The sequence below is a fragment of the Phaenicophaeus curvirostris genome, chromosome 6, assembly GCF_032191515.1.
Source record: "Phaenicophaeus curvirostris isolate KB17595 chromosome 6, BPBGC_Pcur_1.0, whole genome shotgun sequence".
NCBI lineage: Eukaryota > Metazoa > Chordata > Aves > Cuculiformes > Cuculidae > Phaenicophaeus > Phaenicophaeus curvirostris.
The window spans coordinates 47693867-47721527 of record NC_091397.1 but is presented as its reverse complement, the minus strand read 5'-3'; the positions used below and the strand labels follow the sequence as shown (position 1 = coordinate 47721527).

Below are 27661 nucleotides of genomic sequence, written 5' to 3'. Positions count from 1 at the left end.
ATGATTCTGTGAAAAGTGCAAAATATGTTTAAAAAGAACCCATAGTGTGTGAAAACTTGTGAGAAAACATTGCCAATATGAAGCTTCCCTCATAATCCCTAATAATTAGGTATGTATTTGCGCTCTGACATGCTAAGTGGTTTACCTCCTGTTGGACAACTCTTGATTACTGTTGCATCGTGCAGAAGTTACTGGTAAAAATTATCAGTTAATTTTTATGATTCATAGAATGGTTTGGGTTGGAAGGGACCTTAGAAATAATCCAATCCCAACCGCCCCACCATGGGTAGGGACACCTCCCACCAGACCAGGCTGCCCAAGTCCCCATCCAGCCTGGCCTTGAACACCTCCAGGGATGGGGCAGCCACAGCTTCCCTGGGCAACCTGTTCCAATGTCTCACCACTGTCGCTATGAAGAATTTCTTCCTAATGTCTAATCTAAATCTTCCCTCTTGCAATTTAAAGCCATCCCCCCTCATCCTATAGCTGCATACCCTTGTAAAAAATCCCTCCCTGGCTTCCTTCAGGTACTGGAAGGCCACAATAAGGTTTTCCCGGAGCCTCCTCTTCTCCAGGCTGAAAACTCTCAGCCTGTCCTCATAGCAGAGGTGCTTCATCTGTCAGATCATCTTTGTGGCCCTTTTCTGGACTTGTTCCAATAGTTCCATATCCATGTTTTGTTGAGGATTCCAGAACTGAACACAATACTCCAGGTGGGTTCTCAGGAGAGCAGAGTAGAGGGGCAGAATCACCTCCCTTCACCACCTGTCTACACTTCTGATGCAGCCCAGGACACGCTTGGCCTTCTGGGCTGGAATGCCAGCAAACTTTTGATAAAGGTTTCCAGGCATTGTTGTAGGACAGTGTCCTTTCCTGTGGTTTTATATTGTGCCCACATAAAGTAGTTGGCATATAAATTTTGAAGTATTGTAATCTATTTGAAATTTTTAGACTCAACAGAGTAAAAATTTACATGGAATTGCATGATCTGGTATGCATTAGTGCTTCGGTATTTTTATTTCTATACTTTAGACAAAAACTAAACATCAGGAAGAATGGGAAACATTTACAATAAATACATATTGGGGCTTTTTTTTTTTTTCTTCCCTATCTGGAACATCTTTAAATATTCATCTTCAAATCACAATATGGTAACAACTCTTAATATTTGTAAGACTCACTTTTAGTAGCGGAACTGAAAACATTCTTTTGCAAAACTTCCGGTTTTCTATGCGATTTCTCAATTTTCTATTACTATTGCGCCTTTAAAAGTTAGAACCTAAGAGTTAGAGAATGCACTGATCATTAACGGGTAAAATACTCATGGCCATTACTAAACCAGCTTTCGTTTCCTTTTTTTTTGAAGTGAGTTAGTGGATGGCTGAAAATTGGCTTGACCATTGAGTTGCTGAAATGTTTTGCAGCTTGGGAGCCGTGAGAAGGTATGGCATGTTGCTGACCTGATTTGCCTTTAGCATATGTTTCAATGTTGCTTAAGACTTTCATGTATGTAAAATCGGTTCAGTATTTTTGTTTAATGCTTATTTCTTTGGCTTTCTCATCTTTACAGCTTGAAGCTTTCAACAGAGCATCCACAGTTGAAAATCTCCAAAAGCCATATGGTTGCCCTCAAGTGAGATATTAAAAAGGCTCTCAACAAAAAGAGGGTTTTAAAATACCCTAATTATGAGATAGTGGTAGTCTAAATCTGAATGTGACATCCAATGTATTGCTGCATTATTGAGTTATTAGAGCTCAGTGTTTCAGAATGAGTGAACATGCCTGTAATAATGAGCTTAATTTAACAAAGCTTTTCATTGCCAAAGCTATAACCCAAGAAGTTAAACTTCAGAGAAATGTGAAGAAAAAGCAAAAAAGCAAGCTAAAGGGAATTATTTAATCAGTAAATTGAATCAGTCCTAAAGTACGATTGCATAATGTGGTCTAGTGGAGATTGTGTTTCTTATCTGTCATGAAGTGGAGACGGCTGCCCTCGACGTGGTTATGACCTTGATTTTAGCAGGAAGCCTTTCTTTGCTCTTCAGATCTGAATTAAGTTCTTGGAATAGTCCTTTCTGCTTGTGCGAGAAGCCATAAGCATCTTTATTGCATTTTCTCATTCTAACTTCGTTTCAATTCATTTATTTTGTCACTTCAGTTGAAGGATGCCTCAGAGTTCTGTCTTTCACCTTCAGTGAATGAATTCTTCCTTCTGTCACGCAGACTAATTTTGGCCTTTGAGCGTTTCTCTTTTAAGCAAGTTCAAAATAGAATTTTGGCTAGAATCCTGAGCCTTCCTGCTAGCATGACAGTGCTGTTTAGATGCAAAACAAGGGAGCTGAAGTTAACCATACTTGGCCATTTTTCTGGTAGAATACCAGATGGAAGTTTATGATTAATAAACTTGGGAGTATGATTAATAGTTTTTAGGTAAGTTAAAACTTTTTTCCTAACTTCTGGGAACAGAATGAAGTATCGTTCAAGAGTGGATGCAGGAAACAATGTATGAATAAGGTGAAGAGAGAACTGAGCTCTTTGCTTTCTCCTTGAAGCTGAGTCTGGGATAATGTGGGCTTCTTGCATGGCTGTTAATCAAAACTGCTACCAGATAGGTAGCTGGTTAATATACTTTTTTTCTTTGCTTGAAAGGATTTTTTTCCTTGTTACTGCTTTGTGTCCACTTCCTAAAAAAAAAAAAAAAAAATTTGGGTGTAGGGGTATCCCCTCTGCAAGACAAAATGGTAAAGCATATGACCACGTGAACTTTTATCTGGTGTGCGTTGCTTCCTTTCTTGCCAGGTCAGGTAGAGGGGTTATTTACTGCATCACTGAGCATCTCTGGCATGTTCTTGTCATTGAGAGCTCTTCCTCTCCCTAAAAACGTTATATTGCTGAGGTACTTCACTATCTCCTACTATTTTGAGTATGATCGTGGGCTATAGCGATGACTAGTTTTAGAGTCTTTCTCGGATGCAGCCAGGAAAGAGGTTAAAGTGTTTGCCAGCAACACATTTTGTCTTTTTTTTAATCTGCCAGTTAATCCGCGCATGTGAAAATTGTTTCTAGTTGTAAGAGTTTGACATTTCATCAGTCATCTTACATTACAGATTTTCTATTCCATTTTTCTACAAAAATGTCTCCTGTTTTCAGCAAGCTGACTTTTAAGACCTACTAATTAAATATTTGCCTGCCTCTTAGGCAGTAGACATTAGCTTTAATTGCTTTCATGTTTCTCATTGAAAGGCTGAAAAGGTTTACAGGAAAAAGGTAAAGTAAGGGTCATTGCATCTGCTTGACAACTCAACTGTTGCCATTTACTCTACGGTTTGCCAGAATGCGCTCAGACAATACACAGGATTTTTCAAATCTGGGGATTTTTTTCTTTTTTTTTTTATTTTAATTAATGGAAGCAGTCAGTAAATAATCTCACAGGTTTCTGCATTCAGGACAATAACTTGGTGTAGGAAGCTGAACAAATACCTCTCTGTAAAACAGTCTTAATAAAATTGTTAGGTTTTGTGAACAAGCAGCTTTGCCTCCAATCTGTCATATATTTTCCTATTTGGAGCTCCTAGTTTGGATGAATGATACTGTGAGGTGTGAAACAGTGTTGTATTGCTTAACCAGGGCAGAATCCTTTCCCTTCTGAGTTGCAAGCCAAAGTGAACATTAACCACAGAAAATGGTTAGCCTGTTGAATTTGTTAGCTTGTGAAATCAGCTAAGGGAGAAATCTATTATTAAATATTTACCAATTCACATTTTCTTGCTGCTTTTACATAGACTCTGTCTTGGTAATTAGTTAGCTAACCTGAATGTCAGCTTTGAGCAGTGGCTGGAAATGTTGATGATCTTTAATTCAGAACTTATTTTTCCTTAGGTTTTAGTCTTACATTACAAAAGCCTGCTCTTTGCACAACTGTTGTTTAATTTATGCATAATTGGAGGTATTCAATCTTTTGTGCTTTCTGAACTTTGTAGAACTTCTTCAACTTAACTTTTCCTCTGATCTTAGGAAAAGATTGTTTCACCTACCACTGAGTTTTCTTTTAGTCCTTGTTCCCTTCTAGTGAAGATCAAAGGGCAAAAAAGTTCTGTCTTTTTGCTTGATATCTTCTATAAAAGAGTGTGTTTGGGAAAGTAGATTTAAAGTCCTTTTAAAATGGGCACAAGTATGTGGACCTCAAATTCTGCATTAGTTTCTCTTTTGATTGAATTGGTTGTTACTCCTGGATAAAATTTAGTATTTTTTGGCACTTCTTTGGCTTTGAAACATAGGATTTGGCTTTTTAATTTGGAATCTCAAAAGTATATGAGGCTTGCCTTTTAAGAGCAGCTTCAGCAATAGCTACAGAAATACCACTAAAGCCAGTCTTTATCATTCGAACTGCTTTACTGGGCAATTTTTATTTGAGACTGCTTTGAGAAAGTGGAGGAAAAAGTTATTGTGCTTGTTTACATGTCTTTACTCAGCCAACCACCTCCTCATGAACCTGTTGTATTTGTTCTACATAAATACAGTTTTGTGAGTCTCAAGGGGAAAAAATCTAGCACTTGGACTTCCAATACCAGTTTCAAATGGTATTTTCAACTGTGAAATTGCATTCTAATGTAGTTTATGTAAGTTTGTCACTTGATTGATTGTGTTATATGTAAACATTTTATTACTTAGGTTATGTCTGGAGAAGATACCGCTGCAATGCATTCTTCAGTCAAGAACTCTGTCAGGAGCTGATGCCATCAATGCTCTCAGACCTTTCTATTTTGCTGTGCATCCAGATTTCTTTGGCCAGCATCCCAAGGAGAGGGTAAAAATCTTTTAGTGTGCTCTGTTTGTGAATGTGTCCAGTATCAAGGATGGAAATTTTCTGGTTTTCCTGCTGTCAAGAGAACCAAAAGTAATATCAGAATTGAATGTGATTGTTAACAGAGACCAAAAATATGCACTTACTTTATTTTTAGCAAGGAAGGATCCCTTAAACATCCATTATTTATTAGTCTTATTTTCTGTTTAATTGGTATAAGTAAAATACTGAGTCTTTCCAGTCTAATTTATAATATATACCACTAGCTTTATCACTTTGAAATGCTGTGCATCATATTTGAATCAATTAGTTTCTTCTGGATTGAAAGCCTTAAAAGTTGTGGTTTGGAATGTACAAGAAGGTACATCATGCAAGTTATTTATGCAAGATAATTACTCATTTATGCTGAGAATTCGAACTATATCACTATTGTTAAGAGCAACTGGCAGTTTGTGAAAACTAGTTCTGCACGCAAGATTAAAAAGATTTAGTTGCAAAATGGCCAAATTCATAATCTGTAATGTGTTTTTTTTCTTTTTTAAACAGGAAGTAAATGAAAATTCTCTAAAGAGGTTAAATGGCTATTTGGAGAATCTACAGAAACCAGGATTTCGCTCCTTTAAGCCAACTCAGCTTACTTTTTATGTAAGAGAAAGAGAACCAAACTCTTCTAATGTTCAAGAATCCTTCAGTGCTTCAGGTGCTTCTATGTTGTGCAGAATGTGTGTTCTTGTATTTGAGTTCTTTCAGATCATTACTTAGCCTTGTGCAGTCATAATGACTTTTAAACTGAATAAAACCCTGTCAAACTGTGAAAACAGGTATTAGATCAGACAGGTGGGACCATCCCAAGTAACTAAACATCTTAAGCTTTTAAAAGCATTTGAAGAATGAGAAATTACAAAGTTGAGGTCAAGTCACGGTATGAGGAAGCGAACAGCATAGGTTTATGTAAATGGTATTTTTTCTGTTTTTAATACCATTGTCATGTTTAGCTGGAGCAATTGTTGGTTTTCATTGCAGATAACATGTAGTACACAATGTCAGGGTGCTTATAAGACCATTAGCAACTTACTCTGTAAGCAGTTGTATAATATCCAAGGCTTCCATTTGCCACATTGTCTCTCAGCTTTGAGACTATAGAAAATATTGCTGAGTTTGGAATATTGTCTCTGATTAATTTTATTCTATATCTTTGGCTCTGATGTACCAATATGCCTCATCTAGCAGATGAATTGCATGTTCTGTATCCTGCTAGTCACAGAATCACAGAATCACAGAACAACCAGGTTGGAAGAGTCCCACCGGATCATCGAGTCCAACCGTTCCTATCAAACACTAAACCATATCCCTCAGCACCTCATCCACCCGTGCCTTAAACACCTCCAGGGAAGGTGACTCAACCATCTCCCTGGGCAGCCTGTGCCAGTGCCCAATGACCCTTTATGTAAAGAATTTTTTCCTAACGTCTAGCCTAAACCTCCCCTGGCAGAGCTTGAGGCCATTCCCTCTTGTCCTGTCCCCTGTCACTTGGAAGAAGAGGCCAACACCCTCCTCTCTACAATGTCCTTTCAGGTAGTTGTAGAGAGCAATGAGGTCACCCCTCAGCCTCCTCTTCTCCAGGCTAAACACCCCCAGCTCTCTCAGCCGTTCCTCATAAGACCTGCTCTCCAGCCCCCTCACCAGCTTTGTTGCTCTTCTCTGGACTCGTTCCAGAGCCTCAGCATCCTTCTTGTGGTGAGGGGCCCAGAACTGAACACAGGATTCGAGGAGCAGTCTCACCAGTGCCGAGTACAGAGGGAGGATTACCTCCCTGGACCTGCTGGTCACGCCGTTTCTGATACAAGCCAAGATGCCATTGGCCTTCTTGGCCACCTGGGCACACTGCTGGCTCATGTTCAGTCGCTGTCAACCAACACCCCCAGGTCCCTCTCCTCCAGGCAGCTTTCTAGACAGACTTCTCCTAGTCTGTAGCACTGCACAGGGTTGTTGTGCCCGAAGTGCAGGACCCGGCATTTGGCCTTGTTAAACCTCATGCCATTGGACTCAGCCCAGTGGTCCAGCCTGTTCAGATCCCTTTGCAGAGCCTCCCTGCCCTCTGGCAGATCGACACTTCCACCCAGCTTAGTGTCGTCCGCAAACTTGCTAAGGGTGCACTCGATGCCTTCATCCAGGTCATTGATGAAGACATTGAACAGGGCTGGACCCAGCACTGAGCCCTGGGGAACCCCACTTGTCACTGGCCTCCAGCTGGATTTCACACCATTTCCCACCACTCTCTGGGCCCGGCCAGCCAACCAGTTTTCCACCCAGGAGAGTGTGCGCCTGTCCGGGCCAGAGGCTGACAGTTTCTCAAGCAGAACGCTGCTTGAGAATGCTTTGCTTGTAGTCAAAACATTTGAGCAAATTGTGAGGGGCCCTAGTCCTACAAAACAAAATCATTCTGTTCTTCAAGAAAATAGTAGTATTATGTCCATTCTGCTTAAAGTAACAGTTGAACTGGCAGCTGTGTTCTGCTCTTAAGTCTAATGCTTGATTTCTAGTGGGGTAATTAGGCCCAGTAGCTAAGTGGTGGAACTTAGTTTTGGCCGATGTGCAAGTGTAATGTTTTTTTCTGAACTTCTCTTTGCAGCTCGTAAAGAGCTGTTGTAGTACTGCATTTCTGCAGTAAATTATACCCAAAGTGATGATCGGTAATAGTGTGAATTGTGTAGAGCTACTGGACAAAACTGCCCCTGCTAAAACAAAAGCGTCTTTTTTTGGGTGATGCTGCATCTGTAGCTGTTTCAAATTTGTCCAATGATTCAAACAGTTTAAACAACTCTTGTTTATATTTTTGGACACATAACAGTTTTAAAGGTTAAACTGCACATGAATTTTGCAGTGAGTGTTGAAATAACAATATAATAATAATTTCCAACTACATGCACCTTGTTTGGGCTCTTTTAAGATGAAATAAATGTGAATGTATTTTGAATAATTTTAATTCAATAATACTAATTTTGTGGGACCTGTATTTTATAGGATTTCGAGCAGTCAGTTTTACACTACATACTAGGGATCTCCTGAGCACAGTACTGGATATCCTCAACTCCTGCAGTTTGTCTACAGAGCATATTCAGAGTTTGAATGTCAACTCTCAGCCCCAGAAGGAAGCAAAAAGCACAGTGAACAGACCTATCAAATGGGATAAGACTTATTATTCATTTACTGGATTCAAGGATCCTGAGGAGGAATTAGAACAAGCCCAGAGAGTGGAAACAACTTTAATGTATGTAAGGCTTTCATTTAACTGATATTTTGTAGCCTAAACTGGTCTTATCATAGAATCATAGAATCACCAGGTTGGAAGACACCCAACAGATCATCGAGGTTTTTAAAGGCAGTCAATAAACGCTCTGAACAATACAAATCTTTTTTGTCCAACATGTAATTCTGTCATGCTTTTTATAATTAATGAGAGTTCAAATGAGCTCCTGGGATAACTGAGGCATTCTTGTCTCTTTGCCCAGCATCCGTGTTCGGTTGATCTAGTTTTGGTTGATTTAATTTTTCAGTTTTGTGGAATACTGGTGACAATCCAGAAGGAAGCAGAGGTTCCACTTGCTCCAAATAGCTCCATACCTCTTACAGGACTTCCATAACACAAAACTGTATGGATATTAACTTCGTTGTTAGTATTTTGTTACCGCATTCTGTTGGGAGTGGGGTGGAATGTAATACAAGGCTAGAATGTTGTAATTTGTCAGATGTTTTGGGGTTGTGCTTCTAGTTTGCCGTTCAGCATACTCTAATATTTAAATTGAAGCAGTTGCGAATACTGATCTTGCATTAAATGCAGCGTGTTGTGTATTAGAAGGTGGTTGTTTATAAAATCTTTCTGTGCTTATTTTGAGAAAGGGTCAAAAATACTGCCTTGAAAGACTTCTTGTAACAGTGAGACTTAGGTGCCATTTGTGATAAATGCAGAGTGCTGGTGGTAGGTATCTTCAGAGCAAAGAATACCCCTCATCCTGCCTAGCACCTTGCAAATAGAATTACTGTAATACATGCTGCTGTTTAACTTAACTGTGATTTAACATAGAGAATATTTTTACTTATTTTTACACATTTACAAGAAGTGCCACGAACAGTTACATATTAACCCTCTGGTTTTAATACCTTACCATTTGGCATTGGACCTCTCTTTTTACTTCTGATGTTGTTTCTTTTTGCTTAGAATACAGTACAAGAATGGAAGTGTTTGTTTATGAAAAAAAGAGTATGCAAATAAGTTTGTTATGGACCAAAGCTAAATCTCTTAAAAGACTAGCTTTTTCCTAGAGATAGAATGATCTATTTATTGAAAGTTTTAGATATACTCGTAAGTCATGTTTGCCTGGTTGTGATTATTGATTAAAGAGTGTAAAACTTTGACCTGCTTAATCTGTATTCATCCCAGCTCTGTAAGAGTTACCAAATTCAGCCCTTTAGTACAACCTACCTTATTTGATAGTCTGCTATCACCACTTTTATTGTTTTGGGTTTTCTTAAAGGCAGATGTATGGGAACTTCTTTCTTTAAGCACTAGGTTTTGAAGCTGACTCCCTAAATGACACTTACCTAATGCTCTCCACCTTTTGCACTTCTAAGTCTTGTAACAATGTCAGTGTCTCTTGGTTCAATTTGATACCCTAGTTCCCCCCAATGACATTAAGCACCAGGCTTACCTTTGTAAATATTTTGAGGTTGGACATTTAGCAGTGCCAGTTTCTGTTCTCTACTTTTAAAAAAATCCCTTTACCTAGTAACTTGAAATAAAATGTTAAGTGCAAGAATTCAGTTAGTTGTACTTGTTCGCATGAAAAATAATACAACATGCCTCTCCTGTTGGTTTTTTCCTCTTCTTTCAGATCCTGGTTAGATTATAATGAAGCAAGTGCAGTAAAAAAGCTGAAAAAGAGTTTGCCACTTAGGAAAGAACTAGAACGTTTAAAATTTGAACTCTCGCATCAACTCCAGCTCTCAGATATCAGGTAATAAATTACATCAGTTGGACTTGCATTAAGATGGTCAAAGCAAGGAAGTGTTGTGTAGTACTATGTCATGAGCTTAAAAGTTTATTCCATCGAAACACCTATATTTCATATATGTAAGAGTGTTATTGCACTGAATAATATTTTTCTAGAAGAATTCTGTTAGGATTAAAGTTTCCCATTGCAATCTACTCGGAAAGACCTACTGTTTTTAACTAATTATGTAGGCTCCAGGTGTACCAATCACATAAGCACTTGAAATAGGACCTGTGTGTATATATGCATTCACATACATTTGTGTTTTGCTGGATAAAATTACTTTTCCCAAATTCAAGTGAATGTCTACAAAGGTAGCTGGATTGGCAGTGAAATGCCACTTTGCACATGTTACCTACTGAAGCATTTTTTAGAAAGTTGTTCTTTGTAGTGTCTTGTTTCTCACACTCCAGAGGAGGAGGACATTGTTTGCTTGAAAAGGCTGAGTACGGTTGGTGATCTTGATTCATCAGAATATTTTCCAGAAAATAATTTATGATCCTTCTTTAAATCTTGTGCCTTTGAATGGGGATGTTGTGAAGTGGGTTGTTCAGGATGAGAAAAATGACAGTGAGACTATTCAACAATGGAAGAATAAACTTTGGGGATTGTCTGTTAAGTTCTTTTAACCAGGAAAAAGAGACATGGAGCTTCTGAAATCATGCTTCTGTTCCTTTTACCCTATAAAATACCTTGGCTTACTTTAAGCTGGAGGCATTTTTTTTTAACAAAATTAGTGATCCTGTTTCTGAAACAGTCTTTGATATTAAATGCATAGGTTTCATTTTATTTGTGGCTTCTATTTAGTTTTCTTATCATTTGTGCTTTTAAAATACACTAAAACTATTGTTTTCCATAAAAAGTTATTAAACTCCCAAGAGTTATATTGTCATTATTCAGAAAAGAATGTAAGCATCCGAAATCTGACAAGCAAGTATCTTAATAGGAAACTACTACTTGTGATCACACCACCTAATGCTTAGTGCTCACAGAGATCTGGAAAAATAATAGGATCATTGGCTCTATTCTATGTATACATTCAGAACAGCTGAAGAAAAGTAGGGTCTATGAGAGAGCTTTTTACATCCTTGTCTGATGCTTCTGAAAGCAAAGTGATATTGCTAGGTAATAGTAAATAGTTAGTAGAATGACTTGCATTATAGTAGATTGAATTGTGTCCTAAGGGCTGTGGCGCAGTGCCATTATCTGCATCCCAAAGAGTGGGGTTTTGCCACTTAGGTTTCCCGAAATGAGATGATGTGGGTTTACCCAGCTAGCTGCTAAGCACCCAGCCAGCTGCTTGCTTGTATAGCCCAGTGGGATGAGAGGAAGAGAACAGGAAGAGCAAAAGCAATAAAATTCATGTATCAAGGTAGAAGTTTAATAGGTGAAGTGAAGCAAAACTGTGCATTCAAGCAAAGCAAAGAGAGGAATTTGTTCCCTACTTACCACTGGCAGGCAGCTGTTCAGCCCCTGCTGGAAAGCAGGGCCTCAGCATTTGTAATGATTGCTAGGGAAGACAAGTGCCATAACCACAACAGTCCCCCTTTCTCCTCCTTTCCCTGAGCTAACCACAACATCATATAGTCTGGAATATCCCTTTGGTCAGTTTGAGTTGCCTGTCCTGGTTGCGTCCCATCCCAGCTTCTTGCCCAGCCCAGCTACTCACTGATGGGGCGGTCAGAGCAGGAGGAAAGAGTGAAAACCTGAACACTGTTGCCAACAATGGATTTAGTTAAAAAAAAATGTTTTTAGTAAAAAACAGGTGCTATGAAGAAAATTAAACCCATCCCAGACAGACCCAGTACAAGGGAATGGTAATCTCCCATTTTGAGACAGTTCTATATCAGTTAGAAGTTTGTAAAAGGATATATTTTTTCATACACTGGGACAACTATACAATTTAAATGCTTTTTTGAAATTTAGTTAGGAGTTTGTGTGGCCTGTCTGATGGAAGAGATGTCAGAGCTATGGATAATGAAGTATTTAAGTCACCAGTGTAACACCTGACTCCTGTATGCTTTAACAGAAAATGATGCCACTGTAAAATATATATAGAATCATAGAATAACCAGGTTGGAAGAGACCCACCGGATAATCGAGTCCAACCATTCCTGTCAAACACTAAACCATGCCCCTTAGCACCTCATCCACCCGTGCCTTAAACACCTCCAGGGAAGGTGAATCAACCACCTCCCTGGGCAGCCTGTTCCAGTGCCCAATGACCCTTTCTGTGAAGAATTTTTTCCTAATGTCCAGCCTAAATCTCCCCTGGCGGAGCTTGAGGCCATTCTCTCTCGTCCTGCCCCTTGTCACTAGGGAGAAGAGGCCAGCACCCTCCTCTCTACAACCTCCTTTCAGGTAGTTATAGAGAGCAATGAGGTCTCCCCTCAGCCTCCTCTTCTCCAGGCTAAACACCCCCAGCTCTCTCAGCCCCTCCTCGTAAGACCTGCTCGCCAGCCCCCTCACCAGCTTTGTTGCTCTTCTCTGGACTCGCTCCAGAGCCTCAGCATCCTTCTTGTGGTGAGGGGCCCAGAAATGAACACAGGATTCGAGGAGCGGTCTCACCAGTGCCGAGTACAGAGGGAGAATAACCTCCCTGGACCTGCTGGTCACACCGTTTCTGATAGAAGCCAAGATGCCATTGGCCTTCTTGGCCACCTGGGCCACTGCTGGCTCATGTTCAGTCGCTGTCAACCGACACCCCCAGGTCCGTCTCCTCTAGGCAGCTTTCTAGACAGACTTCTCCTAGTCTGTAGCACTGCACAGGGTTGTTGTGCCCGAAGTGCAGGACCCGGCATTTGGCCTTGTTAAACCTCATGCCATTGGACTCAGCCCAGCGGTCCAGCCTGTTCAGATCCCTTTGCAGAGCCTCCCTGCCCTCCGGCAGATCGACACTTCCACCCAGCTTAGTGTCATCCACAAGCTTGCTCAGGGTGCCCTCAATGCCTTCATCCAGATCATTGATGAAGACATTGAACAGGGCTGGACCCAGCACTGAGCTCTGGGGAACCCCACTTGTCACTGGCCTCCAGCTGGATTTCACACCATTTCCCACCACTCTCTGGGCCCGGCCAGCCAACCAGTTTTCCATCCAGGAGAGTGTGTGCCTGTCCAGGCCAGAGGCTGACAGTTTCTCACAGCATTCTGCTTGAGAAACTGTGTCAAAGGCTTTACTGAAGTCCAGGAAGACCGCATCCTCAGCCTTTCCCTCATCCAGCAGCCGAGTCACTTTGTCATAGAAGGCGATCAGGTTAGTCTGGCAAGACCTGCCTTTTGTGAACCCGTGTTGACTGGGCCTGATCACCCGGTTCTCTTGCATGTGCTTCATGATAGCACTCAAGATCACCTGCTCCATGACTTTCCCTGGCACTGAGGTCAGACTGACAGGCCTGTAGTTCCCTGGATCCTCCCTGCGACCCTTCTTGTAGATGGGCACAACATCAGCCAGCCTCCAGTCCAGTGGGACTTCCCCAGTCTTCCAGGACTGTTGGAAGATGATGGAAAGGGGTTTGGCCAGCACATCCGCCAGCTCCTTCAGTACCCTAGGGTGAATCCCATCCGGCCCCATAGACTTGTGGGTGTCTAGTCAGGCTAGCAAGGCTCTGACCACCTCCTCTTGGATTATGGGAGCCTCATTTTGCTCCTCTAGCTCCTGGGTTTGTACACAGATGGAACGACTTTCTTTAAAATTATAGACTGAGGCAAAGAAGGCATTAAGTACCTCAGCCTTTTCCTCATCCCCTGTCACTGTTGTTCCTTCTGCGTCCAATAGGGACTGTATGGTCTCCCTAGTCCTCCTTTTAATATTTATATATTTATAGAAGGATTTTTTGTTATCTTTCACAGACTTTGCCAATCTGATTTCTAGCTGAGCCTTAGCCCTTCTGATTTTTTCTCTACACAGTCTCACTTCCCTCCTGTAGTCCTCCCAAGAGGCCTGTCCCCTCTTCCAGAGCCCATAAACATTTCTCTTCTTGATATCACTCAAGATCTCTCTGTTCAACCAAGCTGGTTTCTCCCATGCTGGCTTTTTTTCCGGAACATGGGGATGGCTTTCTCCTGAGCTGCTAGAATTTCCTTTTTGAAGAGCTGCCAGCCCTCATGGGCTCCCTTGCCCTTAAGTACTGTCTCCCATGAGACTTTGCCAACCAGCCTTCTGAAGAGTTCAAAGTCTGCCCTCTGGAAATTGAATGCTACTGTCCTACTAACCACCCTCTTTACTTCACCTAGAACAGAAAACCCTATCATCTCATGATCACTTTGTCCTAGGCATCCACCTACTGCCACATCCCCCACAAGGCCTTCTCTGTTCACAAACAGCAGGTCCAGGAGGGCACCTTCCCTTGTTGGTTCATTCACCAGCTGTGCGAGGAAGTTGTCTTCCACGCACTCCAGGAACCTCCTAGACTGCTTCCTTTCTGCTGTATTGTACTTCCAGCAGATATCAGGCAGATTGAAGTCTCCCACAAGTACGAGAGGCATTGATCTAGAGATTAACCCCAGCTGTTTATAGAAGAGCTCATCAGCTGCTTCTCCTTGGCTGGGTGGTCTGTAACAGACTCCCATCACAAAATCTAACTTCTGGTGGGCTCCTCTGATTTTAACGCACAGGCACTCAATCTCCTCATCACCACAATCCATCTCAACAGAGTCCAAGTCCTCCCTTACAAAGAGGGCTACCCCGCCTCCTCTCCTGCCCTTCCTGTCCCGCCTGAAGAGTTTGTACCCCACCATAGCTGCACCCCAGTTATATGAGTCGTCCCACCACGTTTCTGTGATGGCAACGACATCATAGGCTCCTTGCCCTACAACAGCTTCCAGCTCTTCCTTCTTATTTCCCATGCTGCGTGCATTGGTGTAAATGCACTTCAGCTGAGCTGCCGAGCCTTCGGCCCTCTTAGAGGGAACAGAGTTCATTCCCAATTGCCTGGTTACTGGAGTAGCTAGCTCCAGAGTGCCCGTATCTCCCTTAGCACCCCCAGGTGTGTTCTCCCCCACTTTCTGTGTGGTGAGGTACTGGTGGTCCACACCAGCACACCCTCTCTGAATCACCATTGCCCCACGTCCAGGCTCATTCCTGTCTAGCCTGGGCTCAACCCCCTCCCCTTTCACATCTAGTTTAAAGCTCGATTTATGAACTTAGCTAGGTTTTTGGCAAGGGCTTTAGTCCCCCTAGGAGACACACATGTCCCATCCTTAGCAAGAAAGCCTGGGGGTGCGTGAGCCACCCCATGATCAAAGAAGCCAAAGCCCCTCTCCTCACACCAGGCTCGGAGCCAGGCATTAATTGAATTCTTCTTCCTGACTTCCCGCTCCTCTCTATTTAGCCTTATGTATATGTGCATATATTTATACACACACACGTACATATATATACCTACCGCTGGAATCATAGTAATGTTTTGGGCTAGGAACTCAAAGGAAAAAAAAAGTCGTTTCCTTATATAGGGTATTTGCTCCTCTAAACATTACGTGATATACAAACAAACTGCATGTCAGTGACTGAACCAAATACTGGGTTGTTTGTTGCTATTTACTTCCTAACTCCCTTAACTTGGGGAGAGATTTACAAATTTTGTTCTGTCTGCCAAGTTTTATACTTATTTTTCCAATATCTGGTTTTATTCCTTTTGTTGTTTGTTTTTTTGGCCCTCGCTTTAAGAAAGACTGGAATTTTATTTGGACTTTTTCTATGACATGTACAGCTTTTCAGTAGGCCTTTGCTTTTATTACTTTTGAAGTGCTATTTTGAGTTGTTTGTATTACAAGGCTTTCAGCTGCATCTCAAAATCTTTGATTTTTTTTTTTTAAATAATGTTGAGAATTAAATGTTTTCAATTGCGTTTTTATTTAGGTGGCAGAGAAGCTGGGGTATTGCTCACCGCTGTAGCCAGCTACACAGTCTCAGTCGCTTAGTCCAACAGAGACCAGAGGCATTAAAGAATGTTAAAGGTATCTCTGTTGCTTGTTTCATATGTCCTAATATAGTATTGATTCAAAGGTGAATATGAGTTTTCTGTGACTTCCTTTTCACAAATGCTTTTGATAACTGCAAAAACAAATCTGCCAGGCTTACTGAAAATCTGGTGAGAAATTACATTTTAAGCTACTGGGTATTTTTTAAAGTGACCTTTTCATAGAGTGTCTTTGCTACGCTTGGCTTCTATTTTACTTCTTAATAAATACAAACTGAGTTGAAGGTACTAGACTTAGTACTAGCAATGAAAGTAAAAAATCTAGACTGAGCCTCCAAAAGGATGGAGGTAGCAATAGATTGTTACCCATGGTAGATCCAAGACAAAAATACAAGTAGCTCTCTAAAGAGTTAATATAATGAGGACTTACTCAAATGCCTCTGAAATCCTATTGTGTTATCATGCATGTTCCATAAAATACCTGCATTAAAGCCTGTATTTTCTCAGGAAAAACTAAAATATTCTGTAAACATGACCTACCATTCTTTTCATACAGTTGTTTGACCTGTGGCAGTATCTGTTTCCTCTGATTGTGATTCCACATCTTATACCTGTCTGCAGATACTTGGTTTTGAGTGGATTTCATTCGAGGGCACGCCTAATCCTTTGTCAAAAGACAGAGTGGATAGAACAATAAGTAGTAGTTTTACATTGTATCAGGTTTGAAATTAGTTTCTTTACCTAAGCATGCTAAGGATTTAAAGTGCTAGAGAAGCCTGTCTTACGAACCTGTTGTATTCTTCATCTGTGAAGATCTTTATTAGTAGAGCTGATCTTCCCTTGAGATACAAGGATGGACTAGATGCCTTAAAATCAGTGTGCTCCCTCTTAAGGATTTTGGAAAACTGATTTCTGAGAGCAAGAGCTTCTATTAAAGCCCTGTTTTATAGATTAATACATCACACTGAAGGCTTTTGTGGAAGCTTTTTGTGATAAATAGGTGCCTGTGCTTTTACCCTTACAGAATTCGTGAGGATCTTTGTACTTCACTTAAAAAAAGGATATTCGGACCCAAAACTGATTTGTCCCCTCAAAAGTAAACCTTTTATGTTGTCTCTATTCTTTCTTTAAAAAAAGAGCAAAAACATAAAGTGAAAGCGCTTCTTAGAGCTTGCATGTTGCAGAATACTGTAGAAGTATTGTTGAACAGCTGTACTGATAGTTTTTTGACCAACCATTACAATACTTACATATACCTTAAGCACATGGCGTATATTTTCTGGTGTATATATTATTTGTAGAGATTCCTTGAATATGCTATCTGCTGAGACTTTTCTCTTATTTTAAAATTAGTCTTTGTAAGACAAAAGGCCTGGTTAACTAAAAAACAATCAAGTCAAATGCTAGGTAAGGTTTATATGAAAAGAATTCTTGGAGTTTTTGAGAATCACTCTTGCAAATTTTGAGAATAACAAAAGCACCTACTCATGTGAGTTTGTGCTGCAGAAAGGTATTGCTTGTGACATGTTTATAGCATCGTTAATAGTTGTGGGAATAATTGCAATAACCCAAATTAGTAAAGACCTTTGTTCAATCTTTAGGACACACAGTGGTATTTACAGACCGTTCAGGTATGAGCGCAGCAGGCCATGTAATGCTGGGGACCATGGATGTTCACCATCACTGGACCAAAGTAAGAAGATTTCAAAGTAAATGATAATGAATCTTGTTATGACGCCCTTTTTTAAACTATAACCAAAATATTAGTTGGAGCAGATAACTGATGAGCAATTTAAAGCAAACACATAGGTACTATATTTTGCATAACTGTGTACATTACATTCTAAATTTAATCCTGTGATGTACTGTTACTAACAACAGTCTTTGTCAGATCTTTACTGCTGCTTTCACTAACAGATCAGTCCTACCCCTCATTAGATATAAAGAAAACTGATAAGTTTTGCAGTGTTCCAGTCTATGCAAGGAGCACTGGCAGTATATTTCATGATCCATTCTTCATTTCCATGAAGAATTCAGAAATTTTATTCAGCTTCTTTAAAAAAAATGGGACTTTAAAGGAGTTGTAATGTGATCATGTAATGTGATCACAACTGCTAACCAATCCTGTCATTCCACTTTGTTCTTTTAGACAGATAATGTGGATCTTGCAGAAGTTTATCTTTAGTGACTATTGAAATTCTGCTGCTGTTTGTGTAAAGTTTGGAGTTGACAAGCTTTCTGACATCCTTAATGTTTAAGTATTATGTGCAAAGGACCTCAAATAAAATATCAGCGTATCATCCAAGGAAATTTTCTTGAATCTTGGTAGCTGAAATACTGTTGATAGTTCTATCAAAAATTATTCCTTTGTAAAGGAAATGATGAATGGGATGTGATCCAGAAGGGCCTGAACAAGCTGGAGCAGTGGGCCTGTGCGAACATCATGAGGTTCAACCAGGCCAAATGCAAGGTCCTACACCTGGGTCGGGGCAATGCCCGATTTCAGTACAGGATGGGGGATGATGTGATTGAGAGCAGCCCTGCAGAGAAGGACTTGGGGGTGCTGGTTGATGAGAAGCTCAACGTGTGTGCACTCGCAGCCCAAAAGGCCAACCATATCCTGGGCTGCATCAATAGAAGTGTGGCCAGCAGGTCAAGGGAGGTGATTCTGCCCCTCTGTCCCTCTCTTGTGAGACCTCATCTGGAGTATTGTGTCCAGTTCTGGAGTCCTCAACTTAAAGGATATGGAACTGTTGGAACGAGTCCAGAGGAGGGCTACAAAGACAATCAGAGGGATGGAGCACCTTCCATGTGAGGAGAGGCTGAGAGAGTTGGTGTTGTTCAGCCTGGAGAAGAGAAGGCTCCGAGGAGAGCTTCTAGCAACCTTCCAGTACTTGAAGGGGCTGCAAGAAAGCTGGGGAGGAACTGTTTAAAAAGGCTTGTAGAGATAGGACGAGGGGCAGATTTAGACTAGACATGAGGAGGAATTTCTTTACTATGAAGGTTGTGAGGCCCTGGCACAGGTTGCCCAGGGAAGCTGTGGCTGCCCCATCCCTGGAGATGTTCAAGGCCAGGTTGGATGGTGCCTTGGGCAGCCTGGGCTGGTGGGAGGTGTCCCTGCCCATGGCAGGGGGATTGGAGCTGGATGATCTTTAATGTCCCTTCCAACCCAAAGTATTCTATGATTCTAATTTCATAGTTGGTACTTTCATCCATTAGAAAATAAGAATATGTTATTTCTGTTTTCCAATCAATGAGTAATACAAAAATTTATCACTCGGTCTAAAGCTTTCTCTGGTGGTGGTTTGAATTTTAGCCTTTATATGTTTCACTAAGGGAGAAAACAAAACGTGGTTTGTTCATGTGAGTCATTTACATAGAACTTAAACCAAGAAACTAGAATTTGTTGCAAGACTTTTTACTCTGAAATTTGAGGTGGTGATTTTCATTGGAATAAAAGTGTTCTTCTGGTTAATACTAAAATAAACACTGTCTTCCTTGGAAAGATAAATGCTTCCTCCTTATAACCTTTGCTAAAGGGTTTTCTGAAGTGGTTATATATCTGCATAAAGCATCACGTAGATTGGACAATGTGTGTAGTTAGTTGTGGTGATGGTATTTGCTCTGGAAAACAAGAGAATATTATGTATTTGAACCGGAAATCAAAGGCTTTTTAATTTAAAATACTGAAGATCATGTTAAAAGATACACAGAAAAAGTCAGTGAATATCTTCATGAGGGTGGTTAGCCACGTGGTTTTTAGTGAGCGGAATTTTTTTTCTAGTTCCAGCCTGTTTTAGAAAGCAATTGTAAGTGCTGTTACTTTTGTTACTAATTATTAGAAAAAGGCAGCAGCAGAATAGTGTCTAAGTCAGTCTGTGGAGTGTTTGGTTAGAGGAGATATGTATTCAAAGAATATATATGTATATATATATATGGAAAGATTATATATCAATATTTTTATAAAAATTATACATAGATATATATTATCTATAATATATATAATATAATATAAACTGAAATAATGTATTTATTTAGAGGATTTTTTGCAGTTTTTCTCTGTTATAAATGCAAATGCTGAATCAATTGATTTTATTATGCCAAAAGCTGTTGTGATTCTACTACTCACTTGGGTTTCTAAAGAGATTATTCTGAAAAGCACTTGACTTGTTCCAGCAGCAGGGGTTTATTTTGTATGGAAATCTATGTTATAGTAATAACTGGGTATGTGGTGAGTAGTGACGACTACTGCTACAGACTTACCCTTTTCACTTATGACGGGGAGAAGGCTGGAACAGCACACCTTCTATGCCTTGACTCACAAGTCTGATCACTTATAAACCTTTCCGATACAGTTTAGGGTTTTTTTATATTAGAGATCTGGTACCTTCTTCCTTTCTTCTCCCCCTTCAGACCTAAGATAGTTAGGTTATTATGCAAAACCTTGGAAAGAACTAGTTCCAGCAGCAACTGAGTCTTCACTCTTTCAAGAATCGATATAAATTAAGTGGGCAAAACCAGTTTACATGGAATAGCTCTACCACTGTAACTGTTTTGTTGATAAACATTTTATGTAGGCCTCAGATTATATTTTTTCTTTCTCATCTGGCACTATTAATTTCTGTATATATTGAGAAAGAGGACATCCATCGATCTTATTATGGCCTTTTTCTGCTTTATAATACAAATACTATATACTATATAGTATATAAATACTATACTGAAAACACTTATGAGCTTATTTCTTTATATCTTGCCCCAAAATGCATATATTTGATATTTCTGGTTTTAGGGTTGTTTTTTTTTTCTCCCACCTCTCCTCTTGAGTTCTGTTTGCATTGTGTCATCTCTTATATTGTTACTTTTTTGCATTTCTTAAAATTAAGTTTTTTACTTTATATCATAGGAAATGTTTGTTTGTGTGTGTGCACAGATTTTTGAGAGATTGCCGAATTATTATAAACTACAAAAAAGGCTGCTGTTCCTGGAGGATCGGATAAGCCAACTTCTGGGAGGCATACAAGTAATATATATAGAAGAACTGCAACCCCTGTTGACTCTAGAAGAGTACTACGAGACTCTGAACTCTTTCTATAATAAATTGTGTGACAGTAGACTACCTTTTCATCCTCGCAGTCTGCGAGGCTTGCAAATGATTCTAGAAAGGTAAGTATTTGCAGGAAAGACTGCTTCCTTTTAGTGGTTTTACTCTTTTTTTTTTTTTTTTGTTACACTCATGATTGCTCTCAGTAAGAAGAAAACTAATATAATCTCAGGTTTCCATTATGCTGGAGTCTGTTTCTAAAGGCTTCATGTATCTTAATTTCACTCAAGTTCGTAGAGTAGAATCATAAAATAGAATCGTAGAATCATTAGGTTGGAAAAGACCTTTGAGATCATCAACTCCAACTGTACCTGTCCACTACTGAATCATATCCCCAAGCAGTTCATCTGCCAGTGCCTGATGACCCTTTCTGTGAGGAAATTTTTCCTAATATCCAATCTAACTTCCCCTGATGCAGCTTAAGGCCGTTGCCTCTCCTCCTCTCACCCATCACTTGGGAGGAGAGACCATCACCCACTGCTCTACAACCTCCTTTCATGTAGTTGTAGAGAGCGGTAAAGCCTCCCCTCAGCCTCCTCTTCTCCAGGCTAAACAACCCCAGCTCCCCCAGCCACTCCTCAGAAGACTTGTTCTCCAGCCCCTTCACCAGCTTTGTTGCTCTTCTCTGGACTCACTCCAGGACCTCAATATCTTTCTTATAGTGAGGAGCCCAAAACTGAACACAGTATTCAAGGTGTAGCCTCACCAGTGCTGAGTACTTCCCTGGTCTGCTGGCCACACCATTTCTGATACAAGCCAAGATGCCACTGGCCTTCTTGGCCACCTGGGCACACTGCTGGCTCGTGTTCAGCTGCTGTCAACCAACACCTCCAGGTCTTTCTCTGCCAGGCAGCTTTCCAGCCACTCTTCCCCAGGCCTGTAAAACTGCATAGGGTTGTTGTGCCCCAAGTGCAGGACTTGGCACTTGGCCTTGTTAAACCTCATCCTATTGTCCTCAGCCCATTGATCCAGCCTGTTCAGATCCCTTCTGCAGAGCCTCCCCAGACTCCAGCAGATCAGCACTTCCTCCCAGTTTAGTGTCATCTGCAAACATGCTAAGGGTACACTCAATCCCCTCCTCGAGGTTATGGATCAAGATATTGAACAGGACTGGAAGTTAGAGCCAAAGTTCTGTCATTTATCTTAGTGTTGTGCTAGGTTGTATTACAGTATTGTACTGGGTTAAATTAAAAGTTTTGTGCTGCCGGGTTAACACTTAGCTGTGTATGATGGTGGTGCTGTTTATATTTTTTTTAAGTATTGTTGACAGTTGCTTTCGAAATGCCATTTTGAAAAAGCTGTATGTATGGTGCTTCTATATTCTCATGAACCAAACTTGATTATTTTTTATCAATTATTCTGATTTATATTCTTTTATCTTAAGAATTCATTATGAAAGTAACTCATGTAAATACTTGTGTAAAAAAAGATTATACCTTGTTTTTTATTTCCGTTGTTTTCATTAGTGACAGATATGCACCAAGCTTACATGAATTTGGACACTTTACAATCCCAACGGTCTGTGACCCAGCAACCCTTCAATGGTTTATTTTTGCAAAAGCACAGGAAGCAAGACAGAATCTGAAAAGAAAGGAGGAGTAAGTGTTCATGTGACTCAATACATTTAGCTCACGAAAATCTTTGCATGCCATATGTTTCATTTGGAGGAGGAGGAGAACTTTGAAAAATGTATTCATGCTCTTTTGGTGGAAAAAAACTTCTGTTATGAAATAGAACTTTACCCATCACCTTTACGAAGTCAAAAATTTCAGCATTCAGTGAACACAAACAGTTAATAGAAAATACTCACCCTTCACCTTGTAGAAACGCTTATATTTTATTGAGAAATAAAAGACCTTTGCTTACAAGTCAAAATTACATCATGTTTACTTCCTCAAAGGAGAGATGGGATTTCTTTTTAAGGAAGAGACCTTTTGATTGAATAAGAAAAGAAACAAGCTTCTATTAATGTTACTTACATTGTGACAAGAAAGCAGTGAAGTCTAAACTAAAAATTACCAATACCAACTAGATAAATACTATTTCCAGTTGTTTGTTAATTAGCTGAGGAAGAGATTAATTAGCACTGAACAAGGGGAGGAAAAGACTGGGATAGACTGATGGGAGAAATACCTCCATGAGCCTCTTTGACATATGTGAGTGAGGTGAGAGAGATGACAACAGTGCAGTCACAGTGCCATACTTATACGACTTGTAATATCTATCAGAACTGTAGATTTTTTTTCTTGACCTTCTATGTGTCTCGGACGATTGAGAGCATGATGTAGAGATACTGATTTTATTTTAAATAAAATACTGAAATAGGTTATCTGGTGTTACTGTCCTTTTAGCGGTCTGCAAGTTTATTTTTCTGCTTTGGAAAGCCTGTAATGAATTGTCGAAATATCATACTGTCATCAGTCTATACAAAATGTATACATCCAGATATTTTTTTGTGAAGGTTATTTTAGGCACGTGTCTTACTGAAGGCGTTATGGTTTCAGCTCTGTAAGACCTGATTACTTGGAAGGATACATTTTGGAGATAGACTTTGGTAAAACATGGAGGTTTGTTGGAATTTTTTCATAACCCTGGTCTGGCTTTGGAGTTAGATTTATGCCACATGAGTTGAAACTGCTGAATAGCTCTCTGTATACCTGTCCATATGTGATATCTAGGAAAGTATTGTCTGTAGAGATTTGGATGGGTGTTGTATCAAGTGTATGCATTTGCGTCTCGGTAGCTCACTCTCCAAGAAACCTCACACTACCCCACATTATAAGGATACTATATGCCTGCATGTAACCTACAAATCACTTATTTCAAGGTAGGTTTTTTTAAGAGATTAAATTCTAATTTTGTCACTCTATGTGGTCTTCGTTTGCTAGGATGATGATTACGGAAAAGGAGCTGATTGATACTTCCACTGAAAAATTTTCTTTGGATCGGCTGTATAAGGAACCCAGTGTTTCCAGTGCACAGATGATAGATTGTTGTAAGCGACTGCTGGAAGAGTCCTTGCCATACCTACAAGGCATGCACCTTTGCGTTTCACATTTCTACTCTGTGCTGCAGGACGGAGACCTGTGTATACCTTGGAACTGGAAAAACTGAGGAAATATCTGATAAACAGATGAATAGTTTATTTTCTGTAAGAGGTTACCAATATGAATGTTTTTAAGAGTAAATTATTTAAATCTGTATTTTGATATCAGTATTCAACCCACAGTTTCTTCTAATTGCTGCTCAAAAAGGATCAGAGTCCTAGACAATTTGCACAATACACAGTAGTGCCGGTTCTGAGAAGGACATCTGTACATTCTCCTTTCTACTGTAATAGTCCCAGTGTATGGTAGCAATTGTGAAACCGCATTTTTTGTAGTGAAGTATGAAAATATATTAAATTGCAAGTCTGCAGAAATATGCATGTGTATTTTTAAAATACATTAATATTGCCGGATAGATCATCTTAAATAAAGACGATACTACTAAAACCAAACACCACATGTCATCTTAGGGTATTAAGGGATTCATTGAATGCAGAAGTTAGGTACATAAGTAATCTGGTGGCAATACTGACATTTTACATTGCTACCTATTACTGAACTAAAAAAAAGAGACATGAAAAAACATAAGACTATTTCTACTTTGCAGAAGAAAGCAGTGCATTAACTTGGTCTTACAGCAGAGTTTCTTGTGCTAGTTCAGTATTGTTGCCTTAGAATTTTAAAATATGCCAATAGTACTGTCTGCAGTTACTTTAAAGGAGATGTCATTATCTTTTTGTTTTCCAGCATTTGTTCTATAAATACAGACAATCCTCTTTACGTGCACTGTAACAGACTGCAAATTCTATTCACAGCACTTAAAAACCTGAGTAATTTAGTGTGACATCTGAGGAGAGGATGCATTGGTTTGTGTGGGGTTGTCTGCAAGTGTAAGTACTTCTCTGTGAGAACGAGGAGTTTGCAGTAAAGCAAATTCATGGATCTTTACTGGTACTTTATTCCTTGAAAAAAAAAGTGTGAGATGGTGTGAGTGTGTGTCAACACTTTTTCATTGTAATACAAGTCAAGATGTATTTTGTGTTTGGGTTACTTCTTTGCAAAATATCTTTTGAGAAGAACCAACTGCTTGATGCTTCTGGACTTGAATTCACCTATAACAACTAGCTTCCTTGCCTTGTATTTATATTTGTATTGAGTAGGGAAATCATCGTCGTTCTCTGTTCTCTCCAGTTAAAAGGCTCAGTGTCAAGTTGATGTTGCCAAACTTAAAAACCTGTGCTGTGATCCTCAAACGTGTCTGTTTTAAAACATCAAGACAGCAGCTGCAACTGTCTCAGGCCTTTATTCAACTGAATTACTAGCAATTCTTGTATAGGTTCTGAAGATCAGTTGATAGTTTCTTCAAAGCAGTTAACTTGCACTGCACATTACTCCCTCTCACCACATCTGGCATTGATGATACTGTTCGTGACCCAGTTGCACTAAGCAAGTGAGCGAGTCCTGTCATTTGTAGCCCAGAAATATTCCCTGTAACAGCTCTTTGAAAGCAGGAGCTGAGTGTAGTAATGCTTTTTCTTTCTTGCCTGAATTGAATGACCCCTTGCAGGTCTTCAGGCAAGAAGCAGCTGTCCAGTTTGACTGTAGAGGAGATAAAAAAAGTCTGAGGGAAGGTGAGTAGACTCAACCAAGAGCCTGATGTGATTCTGTGAGGACTGACACTTATGTTGCAGAAAGCTGTGGCTAGATCTAGAGACTTTCTCTTTGCGGCATAGGGAACAAAAGTAGAACTAGCTGGAGAAGGAGACAGAATCTGTAAAGAGCCTTTAAGAAATAGAGTATAGGATGAGTTTGTAGGTATTAGTAAAACAGGGCAGTGGAGACCCTGGAATGCCTGATTGGAGTAAGCAAGAAGGGGAGCAGAACTGAGTTTAAATATGGAAGTAGTGAAAACAGTTGCTGTGAAACATTTCCAGTCTGGGATAGAACTGAAAATTATTGCCATTCCTTCTGAGAGGAAGTAGCCAAAATCCTCTGGCAGAATGTGTCAGCCCTCCAAGGGTGGCGGGGCAGCCTGCTTTTCTGCAGGTTGCCTCCAGGCAGGGCTCTCAGGTCTGTGCAAAAAGCCAAAGCGTTCCAGTCCTGCTGCTGTCTCCCAAGGCAGGTGGTTACCTCAGGGGCTGTGGGAGTGATCCTTTTCTGTTAAATTCGGGGGGTTGTTTTCTTGGGTCCTGAAGGAGATGCATGTCAAAATCCCTAAAACCGCTCAAAAACTGAGCAATGTAAAAATTAAGGTTGTATTTAGGTCGGTAATTCAGCGTGGTAAGGTCTGGGTCTTAACAGAGTTATTTTACAGTGTGCTTTCTGTAAACTGATTTTACTGCAGAATGGTCAAGTTGACTTTACAAACATATGGGTCTCCCAACAATTTTTAACATATTTAGAAAAGCAATGTTAAAAACCAAAAGAATACCTTTTATATATATGTTGTTGGTATTTATTTTGACAAGTTTGACTTACTTTGAAGAAAAAAATAACAGAGAATTGTCCATTTAATTAGATATTTATGAATTAATCTGGCCGGATTCTGTTTTGCTTTCTAACATTTCAATGAGACGAGAGAAAGAAAATGATTTAGAACTCAGAAAGCCTTTTGTGGCCGTGGCAGGATGGGAAAGAACAGTGATTTGAAACTTGTGTCTGTTTTTACACTGCACAGAACACTTCAAATTCTGTTCAACACTGTCCTATCAGCTCATTGTGGGAATTGAATTAACATTAACATCTGCTGTAGTTTTGTTCAGTACAGAATTCCCACTTGCTCCATGGCCAGCAACCAAAAACATGCTTGGTGTGAAGTTTCAGAAAGTGTTCTCTTTAAAAACAATCTTAGTATTGAATTAGGTGGAGTTGATGTCTTGCTGTTTTAATCGTTATTATTTGGCTTAGATTTGAGGTTTTCTCCTGCTTAGTAATTTGTGCAACAAATGTTTGAAAGGTAAGTGAGACTCTCTACCAGCAATCAAAGACTTCAAACGTGTTCTGGTCATGCATCGTGAGTAAATAAACCGTGATGCCCAGATCATGTCCTTCAGCCTCCGAGAATGGTTTAGTGTTTTAGTGCAGCTGCCAGGAGGAAATTCAATGCTAGAATAAAAGACATGGGGACTTAAGGCAATATTTATTGCCTTAGTGAGTTATTTTGATGCTGTTTAATACTGTGATCTTGAGACGCATGCATTGGCAAACAGCAGTTTCCTTTCTGTCAGTTGTCAACATAATGATTTACAGTATCAGTTCTGTATGAATTCCAGTGTTGCAGGCTCCTGCCTGTGGTTTGTATCCTTAGAGCTGTATATGAAAATGGTATGAAATTTTGTGAAGTAATGCCCATTGTTCTTTTGGCTATTAACTGTTGTGATACAGTCTCAGAGACCAGAAGGCTTGTTTTTCTGTTTTGAAAGCCATTCAAAATGTTGTTAATCAATCTTGAGAAAGACTTAAAAAGGGGAAATCTTCAAGAAGATTAGAGCTGATGTGTCAAAGCATATCCAAAATTCATTAGAACTTTTCATTGAGAACATAAATCTCATGTAGTTTGTGTACCTTCCAGATAAAAACACCTTCTGGAGGAAACTGTGAAATTTTAAAGCTTATTAATTTAAAGTTGTCTTTCTGAGAATATATAGTATTTGTCTGAACAGGGTTGTCTCTGTGATTCCTTGGACACGTGTGTGTGTTGTGTGTGTGTGTAGCGCATGTGTCCAATGATGAGACTT

The 27661-nt window shown here is 39.9% G+C and overlaps 1 protein-coding gene across 1 annotated transcript; it reads left to right on the top strand.

Annotated features, from left to right (window-relative positions):
• Positions 1–1325: 1325 nt before the first annotated feature.
• TCAIM (T cell activation inhibitor, mitochondrial) lies at positions 1326–27457 on the top strand. Its single transcript, XM_069860140.1, has 10 exons — positions 1326–1442; positions 4672–4807; positions 5351–5504; positions 7829–8075; positions 9697–9819; positions 15713–15810; positions 17375–17466; positions 20707–20939; positions 22344–22475; positions 23766–27457. The coding sequence occupies exons 1-10, from the start codon at positions 1414–1416 to the stop codon at positions 23989–23991; spliced, it is 1470 nt and encodes a 489-aa protein (XP_069716241.1). The 5' UTR covers positions 1326–1413; the 3' UTR covers positions 23992–27457.
• Positions 27458–27661: the final 204 nt, after the last annotated feature.

Coding starts and splice junctions, on each gene's coding strand:
- TCAIM (XM_069860140.1), top strand. CDS start 1,414: ATGTTTTGCAGCTTGGGAGCCGTGAGAAG. Junction 9,820..15,712: donor CTCCAGCTCTCAGATATCAG/GTAATAAATTAC, acceptor GTTTTTATTTAG/GTGGCAGAGAAGCTGGGGTA. Junction 22,476..23,765: donor AATCTGAAAAGAAAGGAGGA/GTAAGTGTTCAT, acceptor TTCGTTTGCTAG/GATGATGATTACGGAAAAGG.